Source organism: Pempheris klunzingeri, chromosome 1 (assembly GCF_042242105.1).
Source record: "Pempheris klunzingeri isolate RE-2024b chromosome 1, fPemKlu1.hap1, whole genome shotgun sequence".
NCBI classification, from domain to species: Eukaryota; Metazoa; Chordata; class Actinopteri; order Acropomatiformes; family Pempheridae; genus Pempheris; species Pempheris klunzingeri.
This window is the reverse complement of record NC_092012.1, coordinates 9331671-9358604: the sequence shown is the minus strand read 5'-3', so window position 1 is coordinate 9358604 and position 26934 is coordinate 9331671. Positions and strand designations below refer to the sequence as shown.

At 41.7% G+C, this 26934-nt stretch overlaps 2 protein-coding genes across 3 annotated transcripts; both read right to left on the bottom strand.

Annotated features, from left to right (window-relative positions):
- Nucleotides 1-10: 10 nt before the first annotated feature.
- tmem39a (transmembrane protein 39A) lies at nt 11-15100 on the bottom strand. Of its 2 annotated transcripts, XR_011584380.1 has the most exons (10): nt 14815-15100; nt 8469-8682; nt 7424-7646; nt 6532-6615; nt 6233-6387; nt 5406-5763; nt 5132-5319; nt 4916-5036; nt 908-3358; nt 11-874 (listed from the first exon to the last, which is right to left on the bottom strand). XR_011584380.1 is itself a non-coding variant. In XM_070832954.1 (9 exons), exons 2-9 carry the CDS (start codon nt 8579-8581, stop codon nt 3119-3121), a joined length of 1482 nt encoding a protein of 493 aa, XP_070689055.1. In that variant the 5' UTR covers nt 8582-8682; nt 14815-15100; the 3' UTR covers nt 11-3118. The 2 variants fall into 2 exon arrangements, 1 of the variants encoding a protein (XP_070689055.1); XM_070832954.1 differs by having other exon boundaries at nt 11-3358.
- A 1897-nt stretch (nt 15101-16997) lies between these two features.
- Nucleotides 16998-23166, bottom strand: LOC139199707 (immunoglobulin-like domain-containing receptor 1). Its single transcript, XM_070828820.1, has 9 exons — nt 23118-23166; nt 22193-22363; nt 20912-21061; nt 20311-20430; nt 19971-20117; nt 18986-19108; nt 18658-18833; nt 17250-17849; nt 16998-17121 (listed from the first exon to the last, which is right to left on the bottom strand). Exons 1-9 carry the CDS (start codon nt 23164-23166, stop codon nt 17083-17085), a joined length of 1575 nt encoding a protein of 524 aa, XP_070684921.1. The 3' UTR covers nt 16998-17082.
- Between the last annotated feature and the right edge of the window lie 3768 nt (nt 23167-26934).

Here is a 26934-nt window from a genome sequence, read left to right as displayed (position 1 = left end):
GACCACAATCTTTGTTTAAACACCATTTGTTTTATTTTGGATGTCAAAAAGCATCTTCAGAAATGCTGTGGGGAAACTGAACACTGTAAAAAGCCGAAATATGAGGACCAGCTCCTATGACTTCTCCAGCATAGACACATTCAACAACAGGTTCGACCAGGACTCTGCATCCTGGGATATGGCACATAGAAAGCAAAACTCTGCGACTCAAATTTGACAACTTCTAGAATTAAGGGGACACAGCTAGACACTGTCAATTTTACTTAAAACCTGTCTTAAAATTTCATGTAGGCTAGAGGAAGATCATGTACGCTTCAGGGCAATGTGGTCATGAGGTGATAGCATCTAAAATCTTCCCAAATTTCATTTCTCTTCTACAGCTGAGGTCTTGTGGATTTGACTAATCCAAAGAAAGCAAACAGAATGTGTGTTATTTGAGCAGAGTTGACATTCAAGTAAGAAGTGACAGAAGCAGGATTTAAAGCAAACCTTAAAAATGTCTCCTTTGTTATTGAGATAAGGGCTATAAGTTAAAAGGTGACAACAGTGCACCCATTAAAAACTAAAATTTCAATGGAGGCTATAGCTACCAACTACAAAAACATGCCAATTCAAGTCCTCAGCAACATTTAGTTGAGCAATTTGCTACATTCAAGTGGGAAAATGGCCGTAAACAAAACATAAGCACCAAGAAGCTGATTTAAGGGCCGAGTCTGCAGACAAAGCAGAATGGTGGGCACGTGTAGGGCATTTGTGCATCATCACAGGTTCCTCACACTTCTGCTGAGGCACAGAGCAGCAGCGGTGATCCACATGGGCACACCAGTTCATCTCAAAAGTAGTTTCCTCCAGCTCGTACACACTCGACCTGAAACTTGGCTGAAGCACTCAGTGTGAAAGTCACGACAGCGCAGGAAATATTCAATTTTCTACTCAAACTTTACCCCCTGATAAAAAGCTGTCATTAACCTCTATCTGAATACTGGGCTGCTGATCAGGCAGACAGTAACCCTTCATGCTGCCCTAAATTATGCACTGACTGCAGTTTAGAGCCAGAGAGGAGGCACACAAAGAGGAACCTACTTGAGAGCAGGAGGGTGTTCACGGAGTGCGACTAAACAGAAAGGCAACAGCATGCAAGGCAACCTGTTTGTAACACCACTCTGGTAACCGAGAATACATGAACTGGTAATGAGGTGACACGTACAGTCTTTCCCCTCCAGCTGTCTTCACCCTTTGATTTTCATCGCCAATAGAAATGCCACTATCAAACATCCTCTGCTGTCAAATCCATATGGGAGCGTGATGAAAATGACATATTTGCATTGGGAGAAGTGTTGGGTCTCCTGGGACGCACCAGCAGAACATTAGCCACATTCATTCTGTTATCGACATCCGTTCCACAGAGACGTGGACCTGATGGGATATGGCCCTCAATCCCATTATGGTTTAAGCACTCAGGCACCAAAATTGAGTAAAATAATCAGTGACAAACAAGTCATATGCTATCTCATAGCAAGAAGCTTTCAGCATGTCAAAGTGTGGTCAGTTTTGACTTAAATCACCTGGTTACAGCGACAGTCCTTCATACACTAATTGAGTGACTACAACCAGAGTGGCCATGAGACAAGATAACATAAACCCCAAGGTCGAGCTGATTTTTGTTTTTTGTGTGTGAGATATTTTTGGGTGTACTTTGAGTTTGAGAATGCCAATATTATCACAACCCCTTCTCACTTGCAGACACCCTGGTGTAAGTTTGGAAAGACTGGTGCTGTCTCCATCTGCCCTCCAGATAGCCAAATATGTGAAACAAGCAGATACCGATAGGAAAAGCACAGTAACAAAGTGAATGAGGAAGAACACAGCATTCTCTGCAGAGGCAGTGGATAAGAGTGCCTGAGGTGTTTTTCCTGCAGGCTCATTTCAAGTCAGTTGGTGGGGAAGTTTTATTCCACTTGGTGGTAAAAATCCACGCTGTGGCACTGCTTAAAGCAAAAGTCTGACATTTAGGGATGCTGGGAAATACACTTATTTGTCTTCTGGTGACCAGTTAGATGGAAAAATCTATACCGCTCTCATATCTGTCTATTAAATATGAAGCCACTGCAGGAATCAGCGAGGTGCGGTCTGTTCAAAGGTTACAAAATCCACCTACCAGCACATCTAAAGGTCACTAAATAACACTTTATATCTCACTTGTTAAACTGGGGCAAAAATGGAAGGGTGAAAACGACAGTTCGCTGTTTTACGGGGGGCTTATATGCCAGACTATTTCTTTGCCAGGAAATTATTGGAGTCTCTGTGGTTGCTTAGCAACTGCTCAGAGCCAAGAAATAGTTTAAGACAATGTTCAGTCATTTTTACACTTTTTTTGTTAAAATCGAACAAAGGAGACATAAAGAGTTAATTAGTTTAAACAGTGCTGATGGGCTGATTTGGTAGCACTGGACAGAACCAGGCTAGCTGCGTCCTTCTGATTGTGCTTCCATTTGGCTAACTGTCTGTGTGCTGTGGCTCATGTTTGATGAGTAGACAGGAGAGTGGTATTTATCTTCTCATTAACTTTACACTGAAGTTTTAAACCCACAAGTTTAAGATGTTGGAAGCAGTGACGGTGTTAACACCAGTTTCACTGGTTATACAGTTAAGCTTTAAGAGCCTCAGGGTTGAAGCAGACCGGTCTCATAAGGGTCTAACTTCTCGGGCACATCTCCTTCCACTGCTCTGAATCGCTCTTCTGGTTCAACTGACTGTCAGAAGCTCTGTGATTGGCCACCTGCACTTAAAATATCTTTGGTGAAAGTCACCTCCTGGCGTTCCCTGACTTCTCTGTCGCCTAGCAACAACATAACACAACATGCCAATGTCGTCAGCGTGGTAATGCCCGGCGTAACTCGAAATTGTATACAAAATAAAAATATTCTTTTAAATAGGTATATATAAACATTGCATTAAAAATAGAACCGTATCAAAACACGATTATGAGTTCACAGTCTGTCCCTCAGCCTCCAAGCGTGAACGCTAGTCGACCCTCCAGTCTTTTGCTTTAGCAGACCTCCACACATCTACGCTCCACGTTAAGAGTTCGTGCGTGGGGTCTCACCGCGAAGGGCCTTTACTGTGACTTGAGCCCCAAACTGTTGGAGGACAGAGGGTAGGAGTAGGCTTTGCCCAGCACGATGCGGTCTCGGAGCAGTTTAAAAAGGACGTAGTAGTTGCAGCAGAGAATAAGGCCCAGAGACAAAGTGTGGTTCCAGCGCTCAGAGCGCAGCAGAGAGTATAACTGGTACAAAACCACACTGGACTCGATCCAGATCAGCAGGTTCAGGATCCGCAATGGCTTGTGGAACAAGAACTGGAAGACCAACAAATAGAAAGAGGAGATCAGGGCAGAAAATAATGACAGAGCACTTAGACGATCAAAAGATAAAAATATTTGAAAGGGAGGGGGTGGACATAATAAGATGAACACCTGAACCATATAAACAATGCAAGCTTGTGCAGATTCATACATCCAGTCACTGTATTCAGTGTCTCCCATATGAGAATTTTCTGCTTTTCTTATTTCCTTGGAAGATGAATATCTTTTTTAATTTATACTCGATGTAAGGGGTTCATGAGTGATAACACAGATATCACCACTACTGAGCGGGTGCATCATATGTGATCAGGCCGTATCGCGCTTCTCCACCTTCTCCACAGTCGTTTACATTAATTTTGTCACATGAGTGATGGTGGGTGCCGCTGCCATACTGACATCGTTTTACTCACCGCCGCAGTGAGCAGAGAGAGTTTGCAAAGGAAACGGCTCTGTTAGATATGTATTAGTGAAAAGAGGAAGATCTTTTTTTCAACATCATTGTTGTATTCGGCTATGTTCTCTCTGAACAATCTACACATTATAGACTTTCCTATGTGGTGCTGTATCTCAACAGCTCAGACATGCAGTTACATTTTTAGGGTGCACGTCGACTCTGATGGAGCTTCCGGTGCCAAACATGTAGCTGCTCTACACAGAGCGTAACCATCTAATGAAGGAGCATAAATCCAACTCAACTTATCAAAGGAGACCTATTATGTTAATTTTCTGGTTCATACTTTTAATAATGGGTCCTACTAGAATATGTTTTCATGCTGTAATGTTAAAAAAAACACATAATTTGTCTTTGTACTCTTCATACTGATCTTTTCAGCCATTTTCTGTTTTAGTTCCTGTCTCTTTCAGGCCCCCCTCCCGCTGTGAGGACAGTTCCGCCGCACATTCAACCAAAATAAAATAAATCCTCTGGTCATCACTTCCACAAATGAGGGTGGAAATGAAGACGGCTGTGCGGGTTTTTGCTGACAACAACAGCACAATTTGTGTGCGAACCACATCTACCAGAGCCAACTTTAGCCCCAGAGCAATGGAGGACAGTGGCGTGAATTCAGGTTTTCAGGGGGTGGGACCGTCAGCCCTCTGATGGGCTGAAGGACGTCACATGGTCAACACATCACTGTATGTGGCGTAACATGCGGGGCCAAATCTAAACCGAATGTTTTCACTCACATTTACTGAAAGATGAAGCAGTTTGAGGATTTCTAGACACACCGGGGACACACATTGATGTTAAAAAGACGCAAAAAGTGCATTCTGCACAATAAGACCAGTTTTAAAATCGGGCTGTATGATGACTATATAGTTTCCGTGATATTAGAAATAGCAGTTTAATTCCATGACACAGTGCATTTTCTGGTTCTTTTCAACTTAAATACCCTGCAAGGAACCATCTCAGTGGTTGTGATGTTTGCGGTATTGCAGTGTATTATATTGTGATGGTGTTCTTATTATTTTGTCCACTTTTAGGGCATATAAGCGAGTGATGTGCAGGTTACATCCACCATCACTATGATTGAAAGTACAGGTACTCACATAAAACCTTGCATGGGAAACATCGGAGGGCAGAGCGACATTATAGGGACCGACTGCCTTATACAGACATCGACTGTGTCGTACCAACACCCCCTGAGGCCAAATGGTACTTTCTGACCACCTGCAAAACATTAACACCACAGTTACACAAAAACCACTAACAGTCATTTTTAAACCTCTGCGTGTATACAAATGTGCGCACAAAGGGCAACTCACAGATGCTGAGGTGCGTTGCTGTACGAGCCGTGCTCCAGTTTCTGCCAGCGGCCCAGGTGAGCCGCCGAGCGATGGAGCAGGTCGCAGTAGCTGGGGGGGAGCAGCTGACTCATCAGCATCACAAATGCATTGATCCACACCATGATCAGATGCTCACATGACCAGCGCATGTCATAGTACTGGGTGCTCTATGGAAATGAAGGTAGCTTTGAAAACTTTGACATCAGCAATAAAATCTTAAAATGTGAAAAACCTCAAGTGAAAAAACACCAACCTTGACAAAGCAGAGAGGCAGGAAGGCTACGTAGTAAGCACTGAACAGCGAGTTGAACAACACTTCCTTGATTCGGCGATTGAAGTCGCTCTTCAGCTCCTCCACCTCTGCTCGAATCAACTCTGGTGTGTGTGAGTGTGTGTGTGGTGGGCAGGTATGAATAGGCATGTGCGGGGGGCTGGAGAACTGTTCTCTGAGGTTCTCTCGTAGCAGGAAGAGGAAGTCGCGGGGTCGAAAGAATGGGGTCTCCGTTAGGTCGGTCTGCTGGTGGTCGGCTGGGTAGTCGCAGTCAGCCGGTGCCGTTTGGCTTTTCCCTCCCTCCTGATGGAAACAGCAAAGCGGGACGTACACACCAAACCTGGCGTGGATGGAGAGCGGTGAGCGAACGCGGACACAAAGAACAGAGCAGCGAGATTTAGTCTTAAATGACAGCAGAATGAAAAAGTGATGTATGATGTGAAAACATCATGCAAATTTAACACTTTAGGGGAGGGTGGGTCCACAACTTCAATCTCCATTAGCACACATAAACAATAGAGCAACAAAAGAGCGACATGCTTACTTTAACAGCATTACTGTATTACTGTGAATGACCAGATTAGCAGCTGCATGAACGACTTATTTTGAAAATCAAGATATCTAAATGTGTGGTGTCCTGAAGGAAAAATCTCCTTAGTTTTAGGACAGATTAAGGGAATTTATTTGCGTGTCTGCTTAGGTTGATAATTTTAGATTTTCCTTCACCACTGTCACTATGTCATGTTTTGTTTTGGCCCATAACGAGAATCCAAACACAATAAAGATTTAAAGAAAAGGTTAAGACTCACGGGTATCCAAGGAAGAGCAGGTTAAGCACAGAGTGGTTCTTGCAGAGGTTGACCAGCGTCCAGCAGAGCACCCAGCCACACATGGTCAGCAGGCTGAGCCGAGCTGCGATCAGAACCACATAGCGGAGCAGTGATCCACCGCTACTCTGAGACACCTGGACGAGACAGACGACACAATTACCCGTTACCGGAAAGAACCAGCACTGCCCTCAGTGGGGTTTGACTCCCACAGGGTTTATGTGAGCTAAAATGTGTTAGCTTATTGTATATTGTATATATAAGTGTATACATGTGTTTACCTCTGAAACTATAGTCCAAACAAGCCTCCTGGCCAACATGACTGTGATGAAGATGGCCAAGTGGTAGTCCATTAGATGAAAGTTCTGCAGGAGCAAAGCATGGTTTCAAATAGAGGGAAGAAAAAAAGCTTTCCATAAAGACGTTTTCAAACTGTACATACTAAGTTAGACTTGAAACTGCCAAATATTTATTTTATGTTATGGGCTCTAAATACACAAATGTTGGTGCATGCAGTGGCTGAACAAATGTGTCTGTTTAAGTTTTCAAGTGGAGCTGGTTGGATCCAACTGTTTTATAACCCCCCATTTGCAAAAATTATGTTCTTTGGGTGTCACCCACAGCATAGAGTGTGTTTCCGATTATATAAAATGAACAGACAAATGAAAGTGAAGAAAAAAAGTCTGATTACAAAGCAGTAATTCAAAATGACAGAAGGCCCGGGGAAAGCACCTGTGGTTGAAACCACCTTCTTCAAGTGGATTGATGATGCCCAGCCACATAACCTGTCCATTTCATTGCTTTGTGTTCAACTAACAAACATGCAAATGTCAAGGAGACGGTAATCTATGAGAAATAAATTTAAACTATGATCATCTGCTTACAGTAATCGACAGGACCCGATCACTATCAGCGGTTTCCGCTGTAGTTAAGCCACACAGTTGTTATATGACAGATGATTGTTTTTACTATTTGATTTCAATTCCGTTTTTAATATTCAAAACACTAATACATTATATTCTTTTGATGAAAAAACAAAAAGTAATGAGCCTTGTTTTTGGATATCATCTGTTCAAGTTCAGTGTTTTTCATTTTTGAAGTTAAGAAAGAAAAACTCAACTTTTCAACTCAACTTGCCTGAAACAACAGAGCTGTGTGTGTGTGTGCTCTTACAAGCGAGGTAGAGGCCGCAGGGTGGCTGTAAGGGTACCACCAGACAGTCCTGTAGATGTTTATGTACTGGACAAACAAGGCCACCAGCAAATAAAGGAAGAGCAGGAACTCGAACAGCAGGCTGCTGTCCAATGGCAGCTCAGGGATCCTCGAGTGGCGGACCGGCTCCGGAGTAATGAGGGCCGAGAGGGGGGGAGCAGACAGACCCACCGAGTTACTGCTCCTGAAGGAAGGCGAACACAGACTTAATACTAACACTCAGACAGATAAATCAGTCAGAGTGTGTTTAGAGCGATGTTTGGTGGACTGAGTCTGCATTTGCACAAATTGCATCTTTGCACTGTCTTATGTAAATGTGCATATAAGCAGATCTGAAATAATACTGGACTCTGACTGCATTTGTATTCAAATGCTGCATGTGATTTTTACAGGAGGTGGTTAATATGGGAAGATGTTAGAAATAAGGCTCCAGCTAAATATTACTTTTATTATCCATAATTATTTTTTCAAATTTCATCCAGCCACCTCACACAGACTGGATTAACGCATGAATGCAAAATATGTATTGTTGATGTTTGGTGTCTAGGCTGTGACCTTGTCGCACCCCACAAGGAAACGCCGACTCAGCACAACAGGGAGTGGGAAGCTACAACACTAACTTCCCCTCAGGGGGAAGTTAGACTCAGAGCTTGCACATGGATCCTGGTGTGGAGGGGGAGCTTTTGAAATACTAAATGAACAGCCTGCGGCAAGAGTGGCCAGAGACGGCTTCGGTGAACTGCCATGATTAAAAGGTGCGTTGGATATTTGCAGTGAGAAAAGTGTGTCATTCGAGTCAGACTCAGGTTGGCTGCCTGAACTAGCTTGCAGGTTGCTGCAGCATTTTTGAAACTTCTCTGCACATAGTTCCTGAAACCATTTATAACAAAGTGAACAAACACCTTTAAAGCCTCACAATGACAAAATCTACAGTGTAAGACAAACAAACAGGTCAGAAATTGCTGATAATTCTGTGGAAACGTTTAAATTCATTAGCGTGCCCCACCTGTTCCTGAGGCCTGTACCATTGCCGAGGTTGCCTCCGACCAGAGTCTGCAGGGACGGCAGAGCAGAGCGACTTAGCTGCTGTCTGCTGGGACCCCTGCGACCTCCTGGCATGGTCGCCAGTTACCGTGGTAACCACGGACGCCGCCCACCAACCAACAGCCGCTGGGACTCCTCCCCTTCACTTCAATGAGCCACCATGTACAGCCAGGCCACTGTAGAGGAAACCGAAAGACAAGAGTGAGTCAAGACAAGACAACCAAACTGATTATTAAGAAAAATACAACCAGGGAAGAGACAAGAACCAACACACCTGAGGCTTCAGCCTCATTTACAACTCTACAGCACAGCACCCTGGAGTTTACTTAAGTGTAATTAGAGAATAGATCTGTCCCAAGGTATTTACTTAACACTGTGTGTGTTATAAGTAAACTGTTGTGACGTTATTTAGGGAAGGATTATTAGAGCACTGTGCAGATGCTCCAGTTTTTACACTGAGCAGGTTCTTTTTCCCTTTGCTGATTTCATTTTTTTTACTGTCCCCATCAAAACTTTGTCAGTCAGCATTAAATCAAATATCTTGTTATCATTAGTAATGTTGAAGTTTCTTGTGTACCTCAAAAGCATATTTTTTCTTTTGGGAATCATTAAAACTGATGTGTTTGACTACTTTGGAGGGAGCGCGACTCACTGGGAAAATCACATTACACACAAAAACCATAACATACTGCGCTTTCAGTTAGACATCTGTCTGGAGTCCCAAACATACTCTACTGTCGCGGTTAATGAAAGATAAAGCCAAGCAGATCTTTACACCTGTTGATTAAGTTGGATTCAAAGTAGCACAACATTGACCTTGAAAAGGCCACAACACCTGTTAAATGTCCTTGCTGGGTCAAACTGGTTTGGTGGGAAATCTGATTTCTTATTTATTTTTTCAGCACAAGAAGTAGCTGCACTTTAAAACAAACACACACATCCGTGTTCATTCATTCACAGGGCAAAAAGATCAATAGTCAATATCGTTGGACCATACACCAAACCATGTCTGCTTGGCACTTTGATCAGTTCTTATCAAACCTACTTGGGATGACATGCTATCATGACATAAAAAATGTCAGCAGTACATCTCAACCCTCACAAAGCTGCCTGGGTTTTCTCTAGGAAATGATTTAGTACATAGACCTATAAAATGTCAGAAAAATCGTGATAAATATCAATCAGTGTTTCCCAAAGTCTTCAAATGTATTGTTTTGTCCACAACCCAAAAGATATTCAGTTATTGTCATAGAGTAAATAAACCAGAAAAGTTTTATCATCCACTAACTATTAACCAAAAAAAAGAAAAAGAAAAACAGATGCACTCAGTAAGCACATGGCATCTGCTGTGGGAAACCGCCTCTACTCTTTTTTCCTGAATGTTAGCTGAATGTTTTAGTTCATAAAAGCAGATTCATTTGTGATGTTAGCGGAGGCCGTCTTTAATTCAATATTAGAATACACAATTATTATAAATACTTGGTGGTTTTCTTGGTCATCAATGACAGTTAACTCAATTTCTTTGGGTTTTGCACTGTTGGACAGACAAAGTAAGTTTTTGTTGAAATGGATTTGGAGAGAAATCAACTTTAAGGGTGTGGTTTGCAGTGCTGCATTGACGGGAGGGCAAAATATTAGTAATGCGAATGCAATTCAGCTTCACCATAAACTACAGCCTCCAAAACGACCACAGGGTTGACTCATCACCTCTTAGAGGTGTTGCATTACAACCTCCGTGGAGCAAGGATGTATTGCTTATTTACGGTTTAATTAGACAGCACTTGTTTTAGCTAGGTCTGATAAACTGGCGATGGAGTGTATATAATCTGAGGTAATTAGCGATTCCCGGATGTTTCACTTCAGAGAAACAGTTGCACTTATCACCACTGCTGCCAGATCACAGAACCACCCCTAAGCCTTCCTGGAGGCAACACTGCTGGCTACTGTCACACCACTGCCTCACAAAGCAAACAGAGCCTTCACCAAACGACCCAGAGTGCCAGACCTGTTTCTGTGCGGTCTGCCTGCTTAAGCTCTTATTGGGATCTCCTGCAGGTGACGACTCGCACATTAAATAGCTTATGTATGCTTGAGACAGCTACAGCTGTCAGAATACACAATATACAGAAATTTCACTAGGCTCATTGAGAAGGCCAAAACACTATCTGAGGAGGATCCTCTGTTCAACTCCTAGAGCACGACTCCGAATGAATCAGCCCTCGTACAATCTATAAATGCTGATTACAGAGATGATTTACGCAGCACGAAGTTAAACTTGTTATAACAGGAAATAATGTTGACAAAGGCCCCATCCCCATCCAGGGATGCCAAGCCAGCATGAGCATCACTGGCATACCTGAATGGAATGCAGCCATCAATTATATTGCTATTGATTACACCTGCTTCAACATGTCAAATCAGCTGTTGTAACAAAGAGCAATTCCTGCGTCACTCTCAAAACACGAGGTCAGATGTGACCAATTTCCCCCTCATGGACATGTGGAAACTAATAATCTACATGTGGAAGTTAAGTACACTTAAAACATAGGGCTTGTGCAATAATTTGAGTGGAATATAATTTATTCTTTGGCATTTGCTGTTTTTGTATCTTTGCACTTTTATGGTTTTGTTTCACCTTTTTGTGCTTTGAATTTCGTTGTATTTATTTACAATGACAATAAAAGGAATCTAATCTAATCGAATGTATATATACAATTTATTGATTACCTGCTTTGTGTTTTGTTTATTTTTTTGCACTTTTGCATCACCGTATTGGTTTTTAGTCCACATCATATGTGCTTTTTCTATTTACACTGTCATTGTTTCAACTGTGTAATCCAACCATACAGCTGTTTGGTTGTTGTTTTAACTAATTACATTTGGCTGTTTTAGCGTTGGTTCATTCATACATAAATAAGTCCTTGTTGCTAATGACAGCCAGTTGCCCTGGCAACATGCAACTAAAGTCCTAAGCCATAATTGAAACAAGATTTGAGTCGAGGAAAACGTGAACACAATTGGGAATTCCAGACACTCAAATGTGAGGATTTTCAGCTTTTCTCTGTCATTATATATTGACTGCGTTTGGGTTTTGGACTGTTGGGATGAAACACGCAATAGGGGGCACCGGTACCTCTGGGAGTACTTATGGGTATTGCAGGGGGTACATGGGATTTAAAAAAAAACAAAAAACGGTAGTTTAATTATTCTTTGCCATCTTCGGTGCAGTCATTTACTAACATGAAACCTCATAGAGGAAGAAGAAGACAGCATTACATAAAATCATGTCCACATTGCTGTATTTTCACTGAGAGCAGGAAGCTGGTATCAATATCAAATGACAGACGAAAATCAAGAAAATGGATTTGTAGAAATGAAGCAGCAACACAGCTGAAAACATGGAGAAAGGAGTGACGAGAGCAGACAAAGCAAAGCCGACAAAAGCCATCAGTATCAGGAGGAATGTTTTAATGGGACTTTACCTCAAGGAGATGCTACTTTTTTGTGGGAAGGAATTAACCAACAGAACTTCCAATGACATCTGAGCACAAAACATCAATGACATGTTGGTGTGTCACTTGAGTTTTTTTTAGAGAAAACTTCAGAGGAACTTCCCAAAAAAACAATGTTATAAAAAGTCTCCACAACATCAGCTAAATCTCTCAAGGCTTCTTATGCATTATGTGCTTATGTGTCTTTGCAAGTAGCTCAAGCCAAAGGGCTTTAGCAACATAGCTGAAGACCAATTACCTCCAGCCGCTGTTGTACTGGCTGAGGCTACGATGGACAAAAAAAAAAAAACACAGCAGATAAATGCGTTTGTCGCAGAATAGATGGGAACAGACTTAGTTGATCAAGTTGTTGGAGAACCTTTTCACTCTAGCTCGATGAATCGGCAGATGTCAGTAGAAAGGCCCAGCTTGATGCTTTAATGAGACACATTCCCACTGATGACATTTGTGAATGTATACTTTTCTGCAAGAGTTTGAAAAGGAAAACAACCAGAAAGGACATTTTTAATGATGTTAGTGCGATATGGAAATCCTGCGATATGGAGAGGTGACATGAAAGGGTTCATGGCGCTAAACCCTGACGAGCAGTGGACTCACAGCGAAGCACTGGAGTCCAAGAACATTAATCCTGTGCTGTCTGAAGTCTCAAATGACAGCGTCAAAGTAATAAACTTCATTAAGCCAGAGCCACTTGATGCACAATCCACACAACTGCTGTCACGAATAGAAGTGCGCTGCCTTTCTCGAGGGAGAATACTCAACGGGCAACTGGATTTGCAATCTGAAGTGCACAACTTTCTGTAAGAGCACAGTTCCTCCCATGCCACCTTGTTAAAGGACACAGACTGGCTCGCATTGCTACACTGCAGTGGAAGACAGCAGCGTTCTGAGCCTTTATAACGCGGTGGGTGGTTTCCTGAAGTAAGCAGAGCTGTAGAAAAAGGGCACATGCAGAGGGGGGTTTCACTTTCACTACTTTCCTCAGGTTGATGCTTTCCTCTCTGTTGAGGATGGGGCTCCTCCTCCAGAGGGACATTTGGCCAACCTCATTGGTAGCTTTAATTCTTACTTCCGCGATAGGGAGGGGAAGTCTGCTCAGCTGCATTGGGTGAGAAAACCATTTCTCTTGTCTGAAGCGAACTGAGGAAAGCTTCCCGTCAGTCATCAGGAAAAACCTTTGGATGTGTCATCTGACTGTGGCCTGTAGATAAAGTTTGACACATCCACTCTCAGTTTTGGGTGTGTGAAGAAGGAGCATCCTGAGCTGGTAAAGGCAGCTTTGGAGCAGCTATTACTCTTCATATCATCACCTCTTTAGCACCCAAACTATTTATAATTGCCACAACAGGCTCCCTAAAAACAAAAAAGAGCCCAGTTCACTGAGATGCCGATCACACCGAACTAATACTAACACGTGTTTGAAGAAATATGCCAAGTAATCTACAGTGAAATTTTTACTTCACAAATTACCAACATGGGATTAAGAACATGATCACAATTATTACAAATTAAAGGTTCCCACGTAATACAAGTCCTGTGCAAATAGAGATTTAGTGTAATTGCCTTACAAAAAATGTTTTTCCATGAAGTTAGTTAACTGATTTTATTTGAAATTAAACATTTAAGTATTTTACATTTAAATAGTTATTGCTTAATAAATCAGAGTCTGGTGGCGCAGCGCTGTCCCGTACCTCTTCATATTGACTTTTTTTTCCCTAACAATATTGTCATGTGCTGGTCAGGGCGCACTTTGGCTAAAAAAACATATCTCAAAAGCGGTACATTATTGAAAAATCTTTGAGGACAACTGCTCACTATTCTCTAAAACTTTACACAATTTTAGAAGAGAAAATGAGCATCAGATGAATCCATAACAACCAAAACCATGAAAACATTCAATAGGGTCCCATTCGAGCTACAGCCGTTGTAACTTAACTTGATAGAATATTACATAATTTACCTTATCATCACTGTTCAAGAGGGTTAAAAAAAAAAAAAGTAGTCCCGCCCCTCTTCATCAGCCAGTGACAGGCTCCTGAAGCGAAACACAAACCAGAGCCTGATAGCATCCAACCCCTGTGTGTGTATCATCATTTCCTTTATGCTGATATGGATACACACACTGCGCCTAGTGTGTAGGTCCAATATTAAACCATATTAGTGCTGAATGTTCAACAGGAAACAGTCGTTTCACTCACACACACACACACACACAGACACACAGACACACACACATATATATATATATATATATATATATATATATAGTACATGCACACTCACACACCACAAGGGACAGAAATTACAGTTGTAAGTCAAAAGTGAAAACAGGAACTGTGACATAGAGAAATGAACTACAGGAAGGTATTTTGTCATTTTGTTGAAGTCATTTTGTAATTTAGTTTCTAGGTTTCTCCTCACCACAAGTGCTTTAAAAGTCTTAAAAAGCTACCATGAGGCAGGACACAGGTGTTTGAAAACCTTGTTCACCTGGTGCGTTTGTTAAGACTGGACTGACTTTTTCTTTGGGGAACATTTTATTAAAAGATGCGTGGTTATTTTTTAGGGGGGGGGGGTTTGCACTTCTTTTGGCTGCAGAGACTTGCTAAGACATGCACTAAAAGCTGCCTGTCTGAGTCATGACACCAGGCACCGTTGTCATTTCGTCCACAGCGGAAACTTGGACGCACACTTTGACGAAGGCGGCCAAAAACAAAGACAGATGTGAGCTCGTAGCTAGCTGTTAGCTAGCAGAACCAACAAGCTAGACAGTCCCGTAAAGCCACAGTTACTCACACAACATGGACAACACACGGAGGGGTGAAGTGAACGAGGATGCATCAGTCAGTTGTGGGGCTTCTTCCAGCCTGACGAGTCCGGACAGCAGCGAGCATTTCTCCGCCTTCCAGCTTCGATATCCCCGGCTGCACCGCACTGGTGAGGCGGCTGGGAGCTACGACGGCACCGGAGATGCTTGGAGGGTCGCCTTCTCTCCGGCTGAGCACATGAAAACGGCTTTAAAAGTTAGCCCTGGGCTTTGGGAGCAACAGTGTAAATACGTTGCACAGAGACCGACGTGGCAAACCCGAACCTCCTCTCAGTGCGACGTCATCAGTGTGCGACCTCAAAGCAGACCGCACTGCACAGTCGCAGTTTGACATGACACCAAACTGGTCTGGGGTCAGTGCTGCTGGGAGCAACTTCTTTTAGCGATGATTATCAATGACTTTTATCAACTAAATGATCAATGTTACTGTCGTCTATTCAGCAGCACTGGAAGCTTTTCAACACCCCACATTTTGCTGCTATTACACATTCAGTCACCAGTTTATTAGGTACTGCAATATAGTCTCCCTTCCGTTTTTGTTCGATCATGTTTTAGAGAAGTGATGATTCATCTTTATGGTCAAAATATTAGAAACACTCAATATAATGCAATGCAATTCACCAGCACCAAAGAACACAGCCAAATGAATTAATAAAATGTTTCTGGTTAGTTTTCTGTTGATTGACCAATCAATTTTTCAGCTCATCCTTTCTGCTATACAGTTTATATTTGAATTAATGTATCCTCACAATTAATTCATGCAATCGTTTTAACTTGGACTGTAAACTTCTGTAAATTCAATTTTGATTCAATTAAACATTTAGTTGTGTTTGTTTTTAACATGAATCAATAATTAATTTAATTTTTGGCAACATTAGGATTGACTTTCACTTGATTTTTCCATAATTTATGGCAACAGGTGAAATTTGACATGACAAACATGCAAAATGTCTATACCAATTCATTTTTTATACTCAGTGTAGATTGTCAGTGTTTTCACCTTCTTTTATTGTGTATTCAAATGAACTGATACTGTAAATTTTGTCATGCAGCTACCAACACAGGATAATCGTGTTTGGAAAGCTCTGAAACTTTTAAATCAAAGTTCGAATGGGAATTAAAACAATAATCAGTTTTGTTATACCCAAAAGGTAAAAAGTTTATTATCAATATTAATAAACACACTCTGACTGTACAGTGTAAAAAACAAATAAACATGAGTGTCCTGCAAGTCAACAACTTCAATTCTGTGTGAAAGTGATTTTTAGTTGAATATATATATCAGAGAGAGAAAAAAAAAAAAAACAGGTATGTTTCCAGATCCTTTGAAAGAATAGTGTCAAATTTTTTAGGCTTGTAAGATTATTTACGTTGATTCATTTCAAATGCCAACACCATGCAAATGACTAGCAAGTGTAAATCCTTCCTTCATCTTATGTACAAAGGTTTAAAAACCACATTATCACTATCTGAACAGAGGATAATGTTGATGTGAATACACAACTTTTCCTTCAATTCATCAATAAAACAAATTAAATAAGCAAAGTAAAAAGATTTTTTTTAAAAACGATAAAAAGCTAAGATTCCAGTATTCACAAGAGTCTATTCATATTAATGTGGGTTTATATAGTTCCAGGCTAATGTAACAACAAATGTTATTCATTTAGTGTCCCTGAGGGTCGTTTCTACTGCGCTTAATGGTTAATAGTTTTATGGCTTCATCAAACATGAGAATTACCTGTGTTACGACTAAACAAATGGACTTATAAGAGGAGACGCATTCATTCTAAAGCCACACATACACATAACCTAACATGAGGACTTCAGTCCAAATCTCTTCAAAATATTTCCATTACACAGATGAACCAACAAAGGGGGATATCGACCTGAGAATCTGCTCAGTAATCACAGTAAGGATGTGCTTGGTTCTCTTCAATCAATACATGTAAAACAAACACCAAAGAAAAACCTCTCTAGATGACCAAATAACTTTCCTTATTAGCATCAAACATTTGCTTTACCACCTGCGCACTGAGAAGGATTACTCCAGCTGTGAATCTTTCTATGTCATATTCACTAAATCCTTCAGCTGATGTTACACACACGTTTCATTTGAATACATAGAAATGGTGACATTAAAAAAGATTACCAGCAGCCACATGACAAAGCTCCCAATTTTAGTGAGGTGTGCATTTTCTCTGACACAGAGGTCACAGGGCGTTTCACAGCTGGAGAGTTCAGATGATGACGCTGGTGCCACTGCGAGAACTCTTGTCCTGAGAGAGACACACTAGCTTTAGATTCACTTCACTGGCAATCAGCATGACTGTGTGTTTGTATTGATGTAAGTGCGTTGGTGAAGTTGCAAGACAGTGTCTGTCTACTATAGCAGCGTGTTTCTTACAGAGTAACGCTCATTCCTCCGTGCTCCTGGTTTGTGTCCAGGTTCGTACTCAGAGTAGCTGGGGGGTTTGTCAGCCCAGCCTCCGCCTCCTCTCCTCCCTCCGTCTCCTCCTCTCCTACTGCTGCCCTCGTCATCTGAGCTCCAGGACCCTCCTCCCGAGCGCCGTGATGCAGGAGGGGAGTAGTTTCCTCTGGACCTGCTGTCGAACAGGTCATCCCTGGACCGGGACCGGGGGTGGTCCACGCCTCCTCGCGCCGTGCTGCGACCCCGCTCATCCAGTGACTCCATGCTGTAGCTCCTGTGACCACCTCTGGACCGGGGGGGCGAGGGGTAGCGCCTGCCCGCTGCTCCTCGCTCATCACGGCGGACAAAGCCGCTGCGGCTGCTCTCGCTGGAGCTCGGGGGCCGAGTCTTGGGTGCAGGAGGTGGGATTCTGACGGGCTGCTGCTCTCTTATCGGTGGGAGTGTGATGACGCGGCGCTCTGTTGGGCCATCATCAAGGGCAGAGATCATGCTGGGGGGGCCGGGGGAAAATGGGACGGTGGTGGGCATGTGCTGGGGAGGGGGCGGGATCTGCTGCATGTGCTGAGGATGAGGTGGCTGAGATTGATGGGAAGAAGACATCAGAAGAAGAGAAAATAGGAAAGGAAAGACAAATGACAACCATCGCTCGTACATTCCAGTGATACTCACACAAGAACACAGAGCTGGGCCCTGAATCGACACTACACGTGCACTATAAACTGTTTTGGCAAAAAGAAATGCTGCACTTTACCATTTTGTTCCAACAGAAAGCGACACAGCCAGTGAACTGACACTTAACTCACACTCAGTTTCAGCTTTGGAAAATAAAAGAAAAAGAAAAATGCTCCTCCAAAGATTTTCTACATTTGTGTTTCAGTGGTTACCCGTATAGTGGAGGCATGCCACCCCACCTGACACAAACACCAGTCTTTGCTATAGAAATAACATTCTAACATTAACCAGTGGCGAAAAGGACAAAAGGCATCATTTCACACAGGAAATGGCACACATAAAATAACTGTGGCTGTTATTTAGGAAGCTAAACAGTTTCCTTGGGGAAATCTGCATCTACTCCTACAGTACCAACTCAGCTGTACTTTGGTCAGACCCTACGCCTTAGAAACTAGTTCTGATTGAGTAAAAACGACCCTTAGCCTTCAATGAGCCACAACGGCTCTGGTGTTATTTACTTCCTTAGGAATTAACTTAAATCACAATAATTGTTTGGACAATTTTGTGGAAAACAAATTGAACCACCAATGAAATGGCCTATCTCCCCTCCAAAGCAATATTATTGGAAAAAACTGTATAATGGGTCTCTAAAATAACAATAGCAACAAGGGTTTATATAGCAACAGTAATGAGAACATGGGCGGGTACGTACCTGCATCAGAGGACTGGTCATGTCCATCCCTCTCACCTGGTTCTCCAGGTAATCAAGCATCTGATTGGCTGGGGTGTGGTTGCCATGCATGCTGGGAGGAGGCATGCTGTAAGCTGAAGACTGAGGAGGAGGGAGTGGGATAGGCTTCATGGGAATGCTCTTCCCTGAAACAGACCCTACAGAGACAACAGCATTCAGTAAATAAAGTTGGGCGATGCAAATTTTGGAGACATTTGTGGATGAATACCTGCATACGGTCTAAAAGGCATTTAAGCCACATCGTGCTCATGAAGTGACTTGCTGTGCAACACGGTGTGTGTGGGGGTACCTGAGTAGAGCAGTGGGTTCATCTGGGAGGAGGCGTTGCTCATTGGTCCATATACCGGCTGTCCCCCTAGCCAGGGAGCCATGGCCCTCTGCGCCTCCTTCATCATACGATGCTGCATCACCGCTGAAAGACGAGAACAGAACATTCTTTCATATTCATCAATACGAGAAGATCTTCTCTTAGTATACAGGCTCCTTTTCTGCTGCGTCTTTATCTGGCATGTTTTTAAGGCCTTCGTGAACAACAAGCGTGGTACACTTTACACCAAGAGATTTCCAAAGCATACAAAGAGCTTTCAGACTGCTAGGTGAACACTGGTTTTGGTTCAGCTTGTAAAGACAAGATTGAGAACAGTTACCCATTGTCAATGCATATTTTTACTGGTTACGTTTTGTCTTAAGTCAATTCCCTCCTGAGCTCCAGCGGATCAATAATAACAAAAAAATAGGGAATATTGTACAAAAAACACATGTTAAAAATCATGTTAAGAGGGGATTCATTCACAGCCAGTGTGAACAGGGGTGCTGCTCTGTAGCTGCTTAGTGGCCAGAAATTGTGTTTTTATCATGGGGATGTGGCTTTTTTTAAATTTGTACCTCTCTTGCATGAAAATTATGGTGTAACGTGTGTTGACTGTGTCTAGCAACGACTACGATGCCACAATGAATTGTGCTGCAGATCAATTTGACCATCGGGGGCAAATTATGTATATATGCATGTATACATGCATGTATGTTATCTCGTCTTATGAGGAACAGTTACAGTGACTAGAAACTATATTTATGTGACTTATCCCTGAAATGGACAAAGTCACCAGGATCACAATATCTGTTTTTTCACACGTACTGTGCACACTGTTTGTTTTCCGTGTATTTCTAATAACACATAAGAATTTAATGCCCATTCCCTTGTCTTGGATGTCGAGGATGCGACCCCTGCAGCACCAACAAGAAGGCTTGCTTCTTCTATTTTGCCTGCTCTCTACCTTTTTCAGGACAGCAGCATTGCTGTGGGCAGCAGGGACAGCGAACATAGCAGCAGCATTTCTGAGGGCAGCACTGGCAGCAGCAGATACAGAAGAGGAGGATCAGAAGGAGGGCTCCAATGATGATGAACAACACCGTCAACCAGTCTGAGAGTGGAGAGGAAGAGACACGCTTATTGTGATGCGCCCAAAGGAACAGACATCATGTTAGTAGGTATTTCTGTCCCTGATTTTGTTACTCCCAATGGGAGCTTTTCCAAGACGCTGTGGAAATGCAGGACACTATTTAGGGATAGAACAAAGTCAGACAGTGTATGTTTAACCATATGTGCTTTCTTACGGTAAACAATGAGTTTGATTTCTTTGTCAGAGTCTCCAGAGGTGTCTCCAGCAGCGTTGACAGTGCAGAAGTACACGCCGTTGTCCCACCACATCACCTCGGTGATCACCAGGTCCGCCTCTGTTCAAACACACAGACAGAGTCCTCCAATTAAATTTTTAGTCAAGTTAGCTTCAAAGACAATGTTTAACAGTCCAGTTGTCTGCTTGTACTCAGAGAGAGCTACACATTAGATGACTTGCAACTACCATGTTATTTTCATTAACCATTAATCTGAGGATTATTAATTAATTGTTTGGTCTATAAAATGTCTGAAAATAGTGCCTGTCTCCGTTTCCTAGAGCCTAAAGTGACTAAATTTCTAATTTGTCTGACCAACAGCCCGAAACACAAAATCATTTTACATAGAACTAAGAAAACCACAAAATACTGGCAATTCAGTAGCTACAGCCAGTGATCTCTTTTGGGCATTAAAACTTAAATGATTAACCAACATTTAGTTCCAAGACCCGAGGGAACCTCATCTTACTCTTATCTCGACTGAGCTGAGCCTGAGGCCAGCCCTGCTGGACGGGGCCGTGTAGTGTGTGAACAAACTCACTGTTTTGGATGGTGATCCTGCGCTCACGGTACTCCGATCCCAGCGTCGGCTCGTTGGTTCCTCTCTTCTGGATCACTGTACGCACTGTCCGCTGACGATCTGGACAGTCATTGGCTGGGTCCTGTCCCAACTGTAGTGCAGACTGGTACGCTGCAAATACATCAATATATATTTTTTCAATGATTGGCAACATTTACCTCTTCTTTTCATAGCTGTACGCTCGGTAGGTATTAATGATCTTTATTGTGAAACATCACACAACACTCTAGCTGTACAGGATGAGTATTGACTATCCTACATCATATATTTTCTATTGGGTGCCACCAGCAGGGACAATGATGGAAATAAGTCCTTCTTTGCCATGCTAGTAGGACTGCTCTACTGATGGCTTTGTCGCTCTGTCTCTTGATGTAACACTTTGGTCCAAACTGAAATGTCTCTACAACGGCTGTACGGACTGAAAAAGAGACATTCACAGTCTCCAGAGGATGAATCCCTTAAACCTCCTTAATCCATGAGGTTGATATGCAGTGAAATGTCTCAACAACTACTAGATGAACTGAAATTTGGCCATGAAATTTGATACAGACATTCAATTTCCCCTCAGGATGAACTGCAATAACTTTGATGCCCCGACTTTTCATCATCAGCTCAAAAGCTTAATTTATGACCAAATCTTTCAAAACTTATGGACGTTCCCATTAGCTTCAGCTGCCATTTGTGTTTAGTGGTAATCAGCAAATGTTAGCATGCTAGCATGCAAACTAAGACGTGTTCAAAGGTTATATTTGTCACATACACAACCATACATGTATTTGAGAAGTGTAGTGAAATGCAGTGCGGCAAAGTTATTTAATTTAGAAACATGCAAAATGCGCATATGTCACAAATGTAGCTATACAATAAACAGTGCAAATGTGCAGGGCGGTGGACAGCACGATGTGTGACAAGGCTGCTGAAACACAGAGGTCAGAGGGCAGCGTTCACCATCCTGATGGCTGACGAAAGAAGGTTTTTCCTCTGTGCTGGACTTGTGGCTACACAAGACTTCTTAACAGACAATTTCTTCATTTATCAACATCAACCAAGTGCTTATAGTTGGCAAGAGGGTAGCTGGAGCCTACATTTACCCAACATCTACTTAGTAACTGGACGATTTAGATAAGGATCACTACATGTTGGACGTTTTTCATTCTAGCACTTGTGAATATTGTGAGAGAACATGAGGGCATTTCTTTTCTTGTCGTCATCCTCTCTTGTGGTGTGTGGGTTGTCTCCTACCTGTGGAGTAGAACTCCAGGACAGGGTCCTTGCAGAAGGACTTGAACTTCCAGGTGACCAGAACATCTTGGATGTTAGCTGAGGTGGTGAAGTCACAGCGTAGGGTCACTGAGGCAAACAGAGCCGTGCTGCGCTCCTGCTGAGGAACATTCACCTGAATGCACACCGCCACTGAGGAGGGTGGGGGGGGGTGTTGGTTACTTACAGTGGTTTAGTTTGTGTATTTGTGCATCTCTGCACGTGTGTGTAAAAGGGAATAAAGCTCATGTGCCAAAAAAAACAAACAATTTAGAGAAACAGCATGTGGCCTATTGCCAAAAGCAGAGAGAGAAAAGTGTGGTGAGGATTTCTCCTAAGCAAGGAGCTCATTTCAGAGTGGCAGAACCAGAAAAACAGGTGACACAGACAAAGGCACAGGAAATGACTTACTGTGAAACTACCAGCCAAACAGTCAAAAGCTGGAATGAAACCTGATGAGTTAACCGGTCTCTAAATGTGGACAGACTATAAAGGATAGGACTGTAAAGACTATAAAAAACGCAGGTTAAGGTTTAGAAAAAAAACTGCATCACTTTATAGTATATATATATATATATATATATATATATATATACACACTTATAAGCAGGTGGCATTGGATGACTTATCCAAATTAAATAATAATAGTAATAAAAACTGTTTTAATAATAATAAAAACATCCTTTGTTAGTCTCATCCTAGCAGACTTAAGGCCGACTGAAAATGATAAACATCTTTGTGTCCAATGAACACAGACCGTCACGTGACCGATACCCCCTGATTGATTCACTTTAGTTCGTTCCTGTCGAAATTTGGGGGGGAAAAAACAACTTTTAATGTATTCAACGGGTTCCGTCGACTTGTTTTAAAACAACTTGAGGCCGATATGTAAAGAAATGGAAATTACCTTTCAGGAGCGACAGCAGGAGGATCGCACCAGGTAACAGCGTCCTCATGATGGATTAAGTTAAAAAAAAAAAAAAAAGCCTCCAGCTGCGAACAAGAAGTGGGAAACAAATCTCCTCAAAAAGAAGCAAAGGAGAGAGAAATAAAAAGAAAAGAAAAACAAACGACTATCTGATTTTTTAAATTCGTTTTTCTCCCCCAACCTGAACCTAAACACGACTGCCGGTCTCTTGGTCCCGTGTGTTTGCCTGGACGGTCTGTACCTGAGGCCACACCCCGAAACAGGTGAACTCATCCTGAGCTGTGACGTAGACAGGTGCGCAGAAATCCCCCCCAGACAGCAGTGATGCTAATGTAGCATGCATAAATAGATTACTTCAATCAGTTGATCATAAGTGAATTGGTTATTCTGATTATCATTTAAACTGAGAACATTCGTGTCTACTGAGTTTACTTTTATCTGATGTTTTTGGCTACATTTAAAATTCAAGGTCAGGCTCATGAATCAAAATCCAGTGACATCAGTCCTAATTATGAAAGTTATAATAAATACTGAAATGATGTAGAGACAAGCTGAGGTGTAGGTGCTGTGAATACTTACAGCGAGTACTTTGAATTATTAATATTCTATAGTGGCATACACAGGCTTTCAATGATGAGTTGGGATGAAACACTTTGCATGTAAATAAACTGTATTATAGTTGTATGAATCGCATTTTCTGCTCTGTTTGTGAGTATAAACTACATTTCTTACAACCTTAAATTAATCTGTAATCACATTATAGAATTGTTTGTCCATGTATTGTCAGCTCCTGGCAGCTATAGTTTGCGCTAAAACAAAAAAAAAAGACCATTCAGGTGGAGTAAGGACATTAAAGCATTATACGAAGGCAAAAATGACTCAAAATAAACCCAGAGGGTTTCTCAGTTGTATTACACTTATGTTAGATACAATATTCAGACAGGAAATGCACACAGGTCAGCTTCACATTTACACATTCACATACTTAAAATGTGCAAGTATATAAATATGTCAACATTAGGAAATTATAATGTAAATAGAATATTTGTTTGAATATAGGAATATGCTTTTTTAATTTTCTCCTTTGTTACTATCAGACACAGCAGAAGTCAGATGTAACTCTGGAGTAAATCCACTAGATGTCAGCCTAAACTTGTTTTCACCAAAGCTGGATCATCATTATTGTGTGATTTCTGTTTAAGTTTCACTCCTTAAGTTCTCTACAGTTAAACTACAAAACCAAGCTGTTTGTTTCCTGGAGGACAGACGCTTTTTGAACACGTCCTCTGTCATAAACGTCTGGGACCATCTGCATATGAATGGGACGACTTTTGTGTATTGTGCTGAAGTGCTTTGCGAGTACTTCAAATTGTCAAAGCTTGTTTTCCCTCTGAGCAAACCCACTCAGCACCTGCAGCTCTTCAGAGCATTTTTCTTGTAGTTTGTTTTCCTGGAAAATCCTGCCAAGATCCGCTCTGCGTTTCCTACTTGTGCTGCCTTTTTATCCCGTCCTTGTCCTGAGGCCTTGAAGCGCAAACACTTTATCACTCCATATTATGGCAGCACCATCTTTATGTGTTTGACTGTCACAAAAACATCAACACGGATCAGTCAAAGAAATGTTAGTTTTAACATACCTAAGGGAGTGTGTTTGCTATCCGACTGCACGTTTCAGTGTTGCACAGGTTTATATATCAGGTAAGAAGAAGCTGCACTGATTTCAATCTTATAAATATTGACCTGACATCTAGGCCTAATAGTTACATTGCAGATTATCAACACAAAATATAATCAACAAATTAAGCGCAATGCTTTATTATAGATGGATCTACCTGGCAGTATATAAAGTAGTTCAGATTAGCCTCACTTTTACCAGCTGCAACATTAAAGTGCTTCATACACATCAATAATCCACTTATATGAAAAAAATACTATATCATTACAACACTCTGGCTTATTAAATGAGTCATTCTGCACAATGAGTTCGTAATGATGCTAATATTTAAGCAAAGATGTTGAATGCATGACTTTTACTTGTAACTGTGGTATTTTCTACTTATACTTGCCTAAAACACTTGAGTACTACTTCCACCACTGTATCAAAGGCTCAGATGTCAAATATTTATTTACAACATTAAACATGACTAAATAAGTAAAATTACTAGGTGTTATTTATTAACAGTTTAGCACTTAAAAACTTCATTTGTTTCATCTGGAGTGCTTTTGTGTGGTTTGATCAGATTTGACCAACAACAACGCACCAAACGTCATCAGATTTTGACTCTAATTTTTGCTAAGCGCTGATTGGTGCACAGGGGCACCTGGGATCACATTTTTTCAGGTGAGCTTCCTGGTGAAACCAGGAAGAGGAGCACAAACAAACATTTTGCCCTCCAGCGTGTGGTGATGTCATGTCTCCCTGCTGACGGCTCTGTGAAGCCCAGGAGGGAGTTGCTCAACAGCATTCCTAACATACTCTCGAGCTGCGAGTGGTCACTGTCTTAGGCGGTCCCTCCCATCACAAACATACAGTATATGTGTTCAGACTCAGGTAGGACAACACATAAAGGCCAAATGAATGAGGCCTTTTCTCCATGTGAACGTTAGAAAAAGTATTCCTCTTGCAGTTCTGTTATCTCATCGTTGTTCTGGTGAAAGAAGGACTTAAAATCTGTGACTGAGGTAAAAGAAGTGATACCACAAAGTAAATTTTAATTTACTTAATTAAAAGTAAAAGTCCTGCAATTACTGTCTCAAACAGAAGTATTATTTATGTACCATTTTGTTCATGAAATTCAAATGATCAAGTCCTCCTTTATACTGTAAAGCCTAAATAAAGTATTAAAAACCTCATTGGGTTGATTTTCTTGGCTCATGAAAAGTCGAATGCCAGTTCAATAAAACTATGGACGGAACTTTTTGTTACAAATCATTTATGTGGATGACAAAACGACACAGTTTTGACACAGCTGTGTAGTAAAGACAGACGGTCTGTGATTACAACAATGAACAAAGGCATGAGTCATAGTCAATTACACATTGTCTCCTTTACAGAAAAGTAAAGAGTCATCTCTCTCTCTCTCTCTCTCACACACACACACACACACACACACACACAGTTGTCAGTACCAGACAGCGGAAAACACAATGGAAGAAAACTAAACACTGACATAAGGCTTCTCTCAAGACGAGCTGACCCAAAATGGAGATGTCAATAATGAAACCCTGTATGGTGAAATGTTAGAACAAAAAAAAGCAATAAGACTGATAGAAGTCCACAAATCAGTAGGCTAATGTGTGTTTTGTATATGTCTGTGTGTGTGCTGACAACACTTGAGGGTGTTGGTTTAGCTGTTGACTCAGCAGAGATAAAAAAAAAAAAAGGCTGAATTACAGGAATCGAATCAAACACACTCCATCTTATGTACATAGCCACACTGGAAAGCTTAGACAAACAATCATTTACAAATTACAACGATCATATTACAGCGCACACATAAATAGGTCGAGTTTACATATAAAAATGTCTTCATACCATGGTACAAAAAGCTTTTAAAGGCCACTGCCAGTGCAATGCCGTAGTGCTTACAAAAATGAAAAATTTTAGTCCCGTGGAGAAAATGGTTACTGCGTGCAAACTAATATGTTTTAGTAGAAAAGCTCCACTGACATTCAAGGTGGAGACAAAATAGTGTTACTGCTTCATGAATGAAGACTGTAACTAGAAGTAGTCAGAGGCCATTCTGCGTTATTGCTACTTTGTCAATGTAGCTTCCTGTGTTTGGCACATACTGCA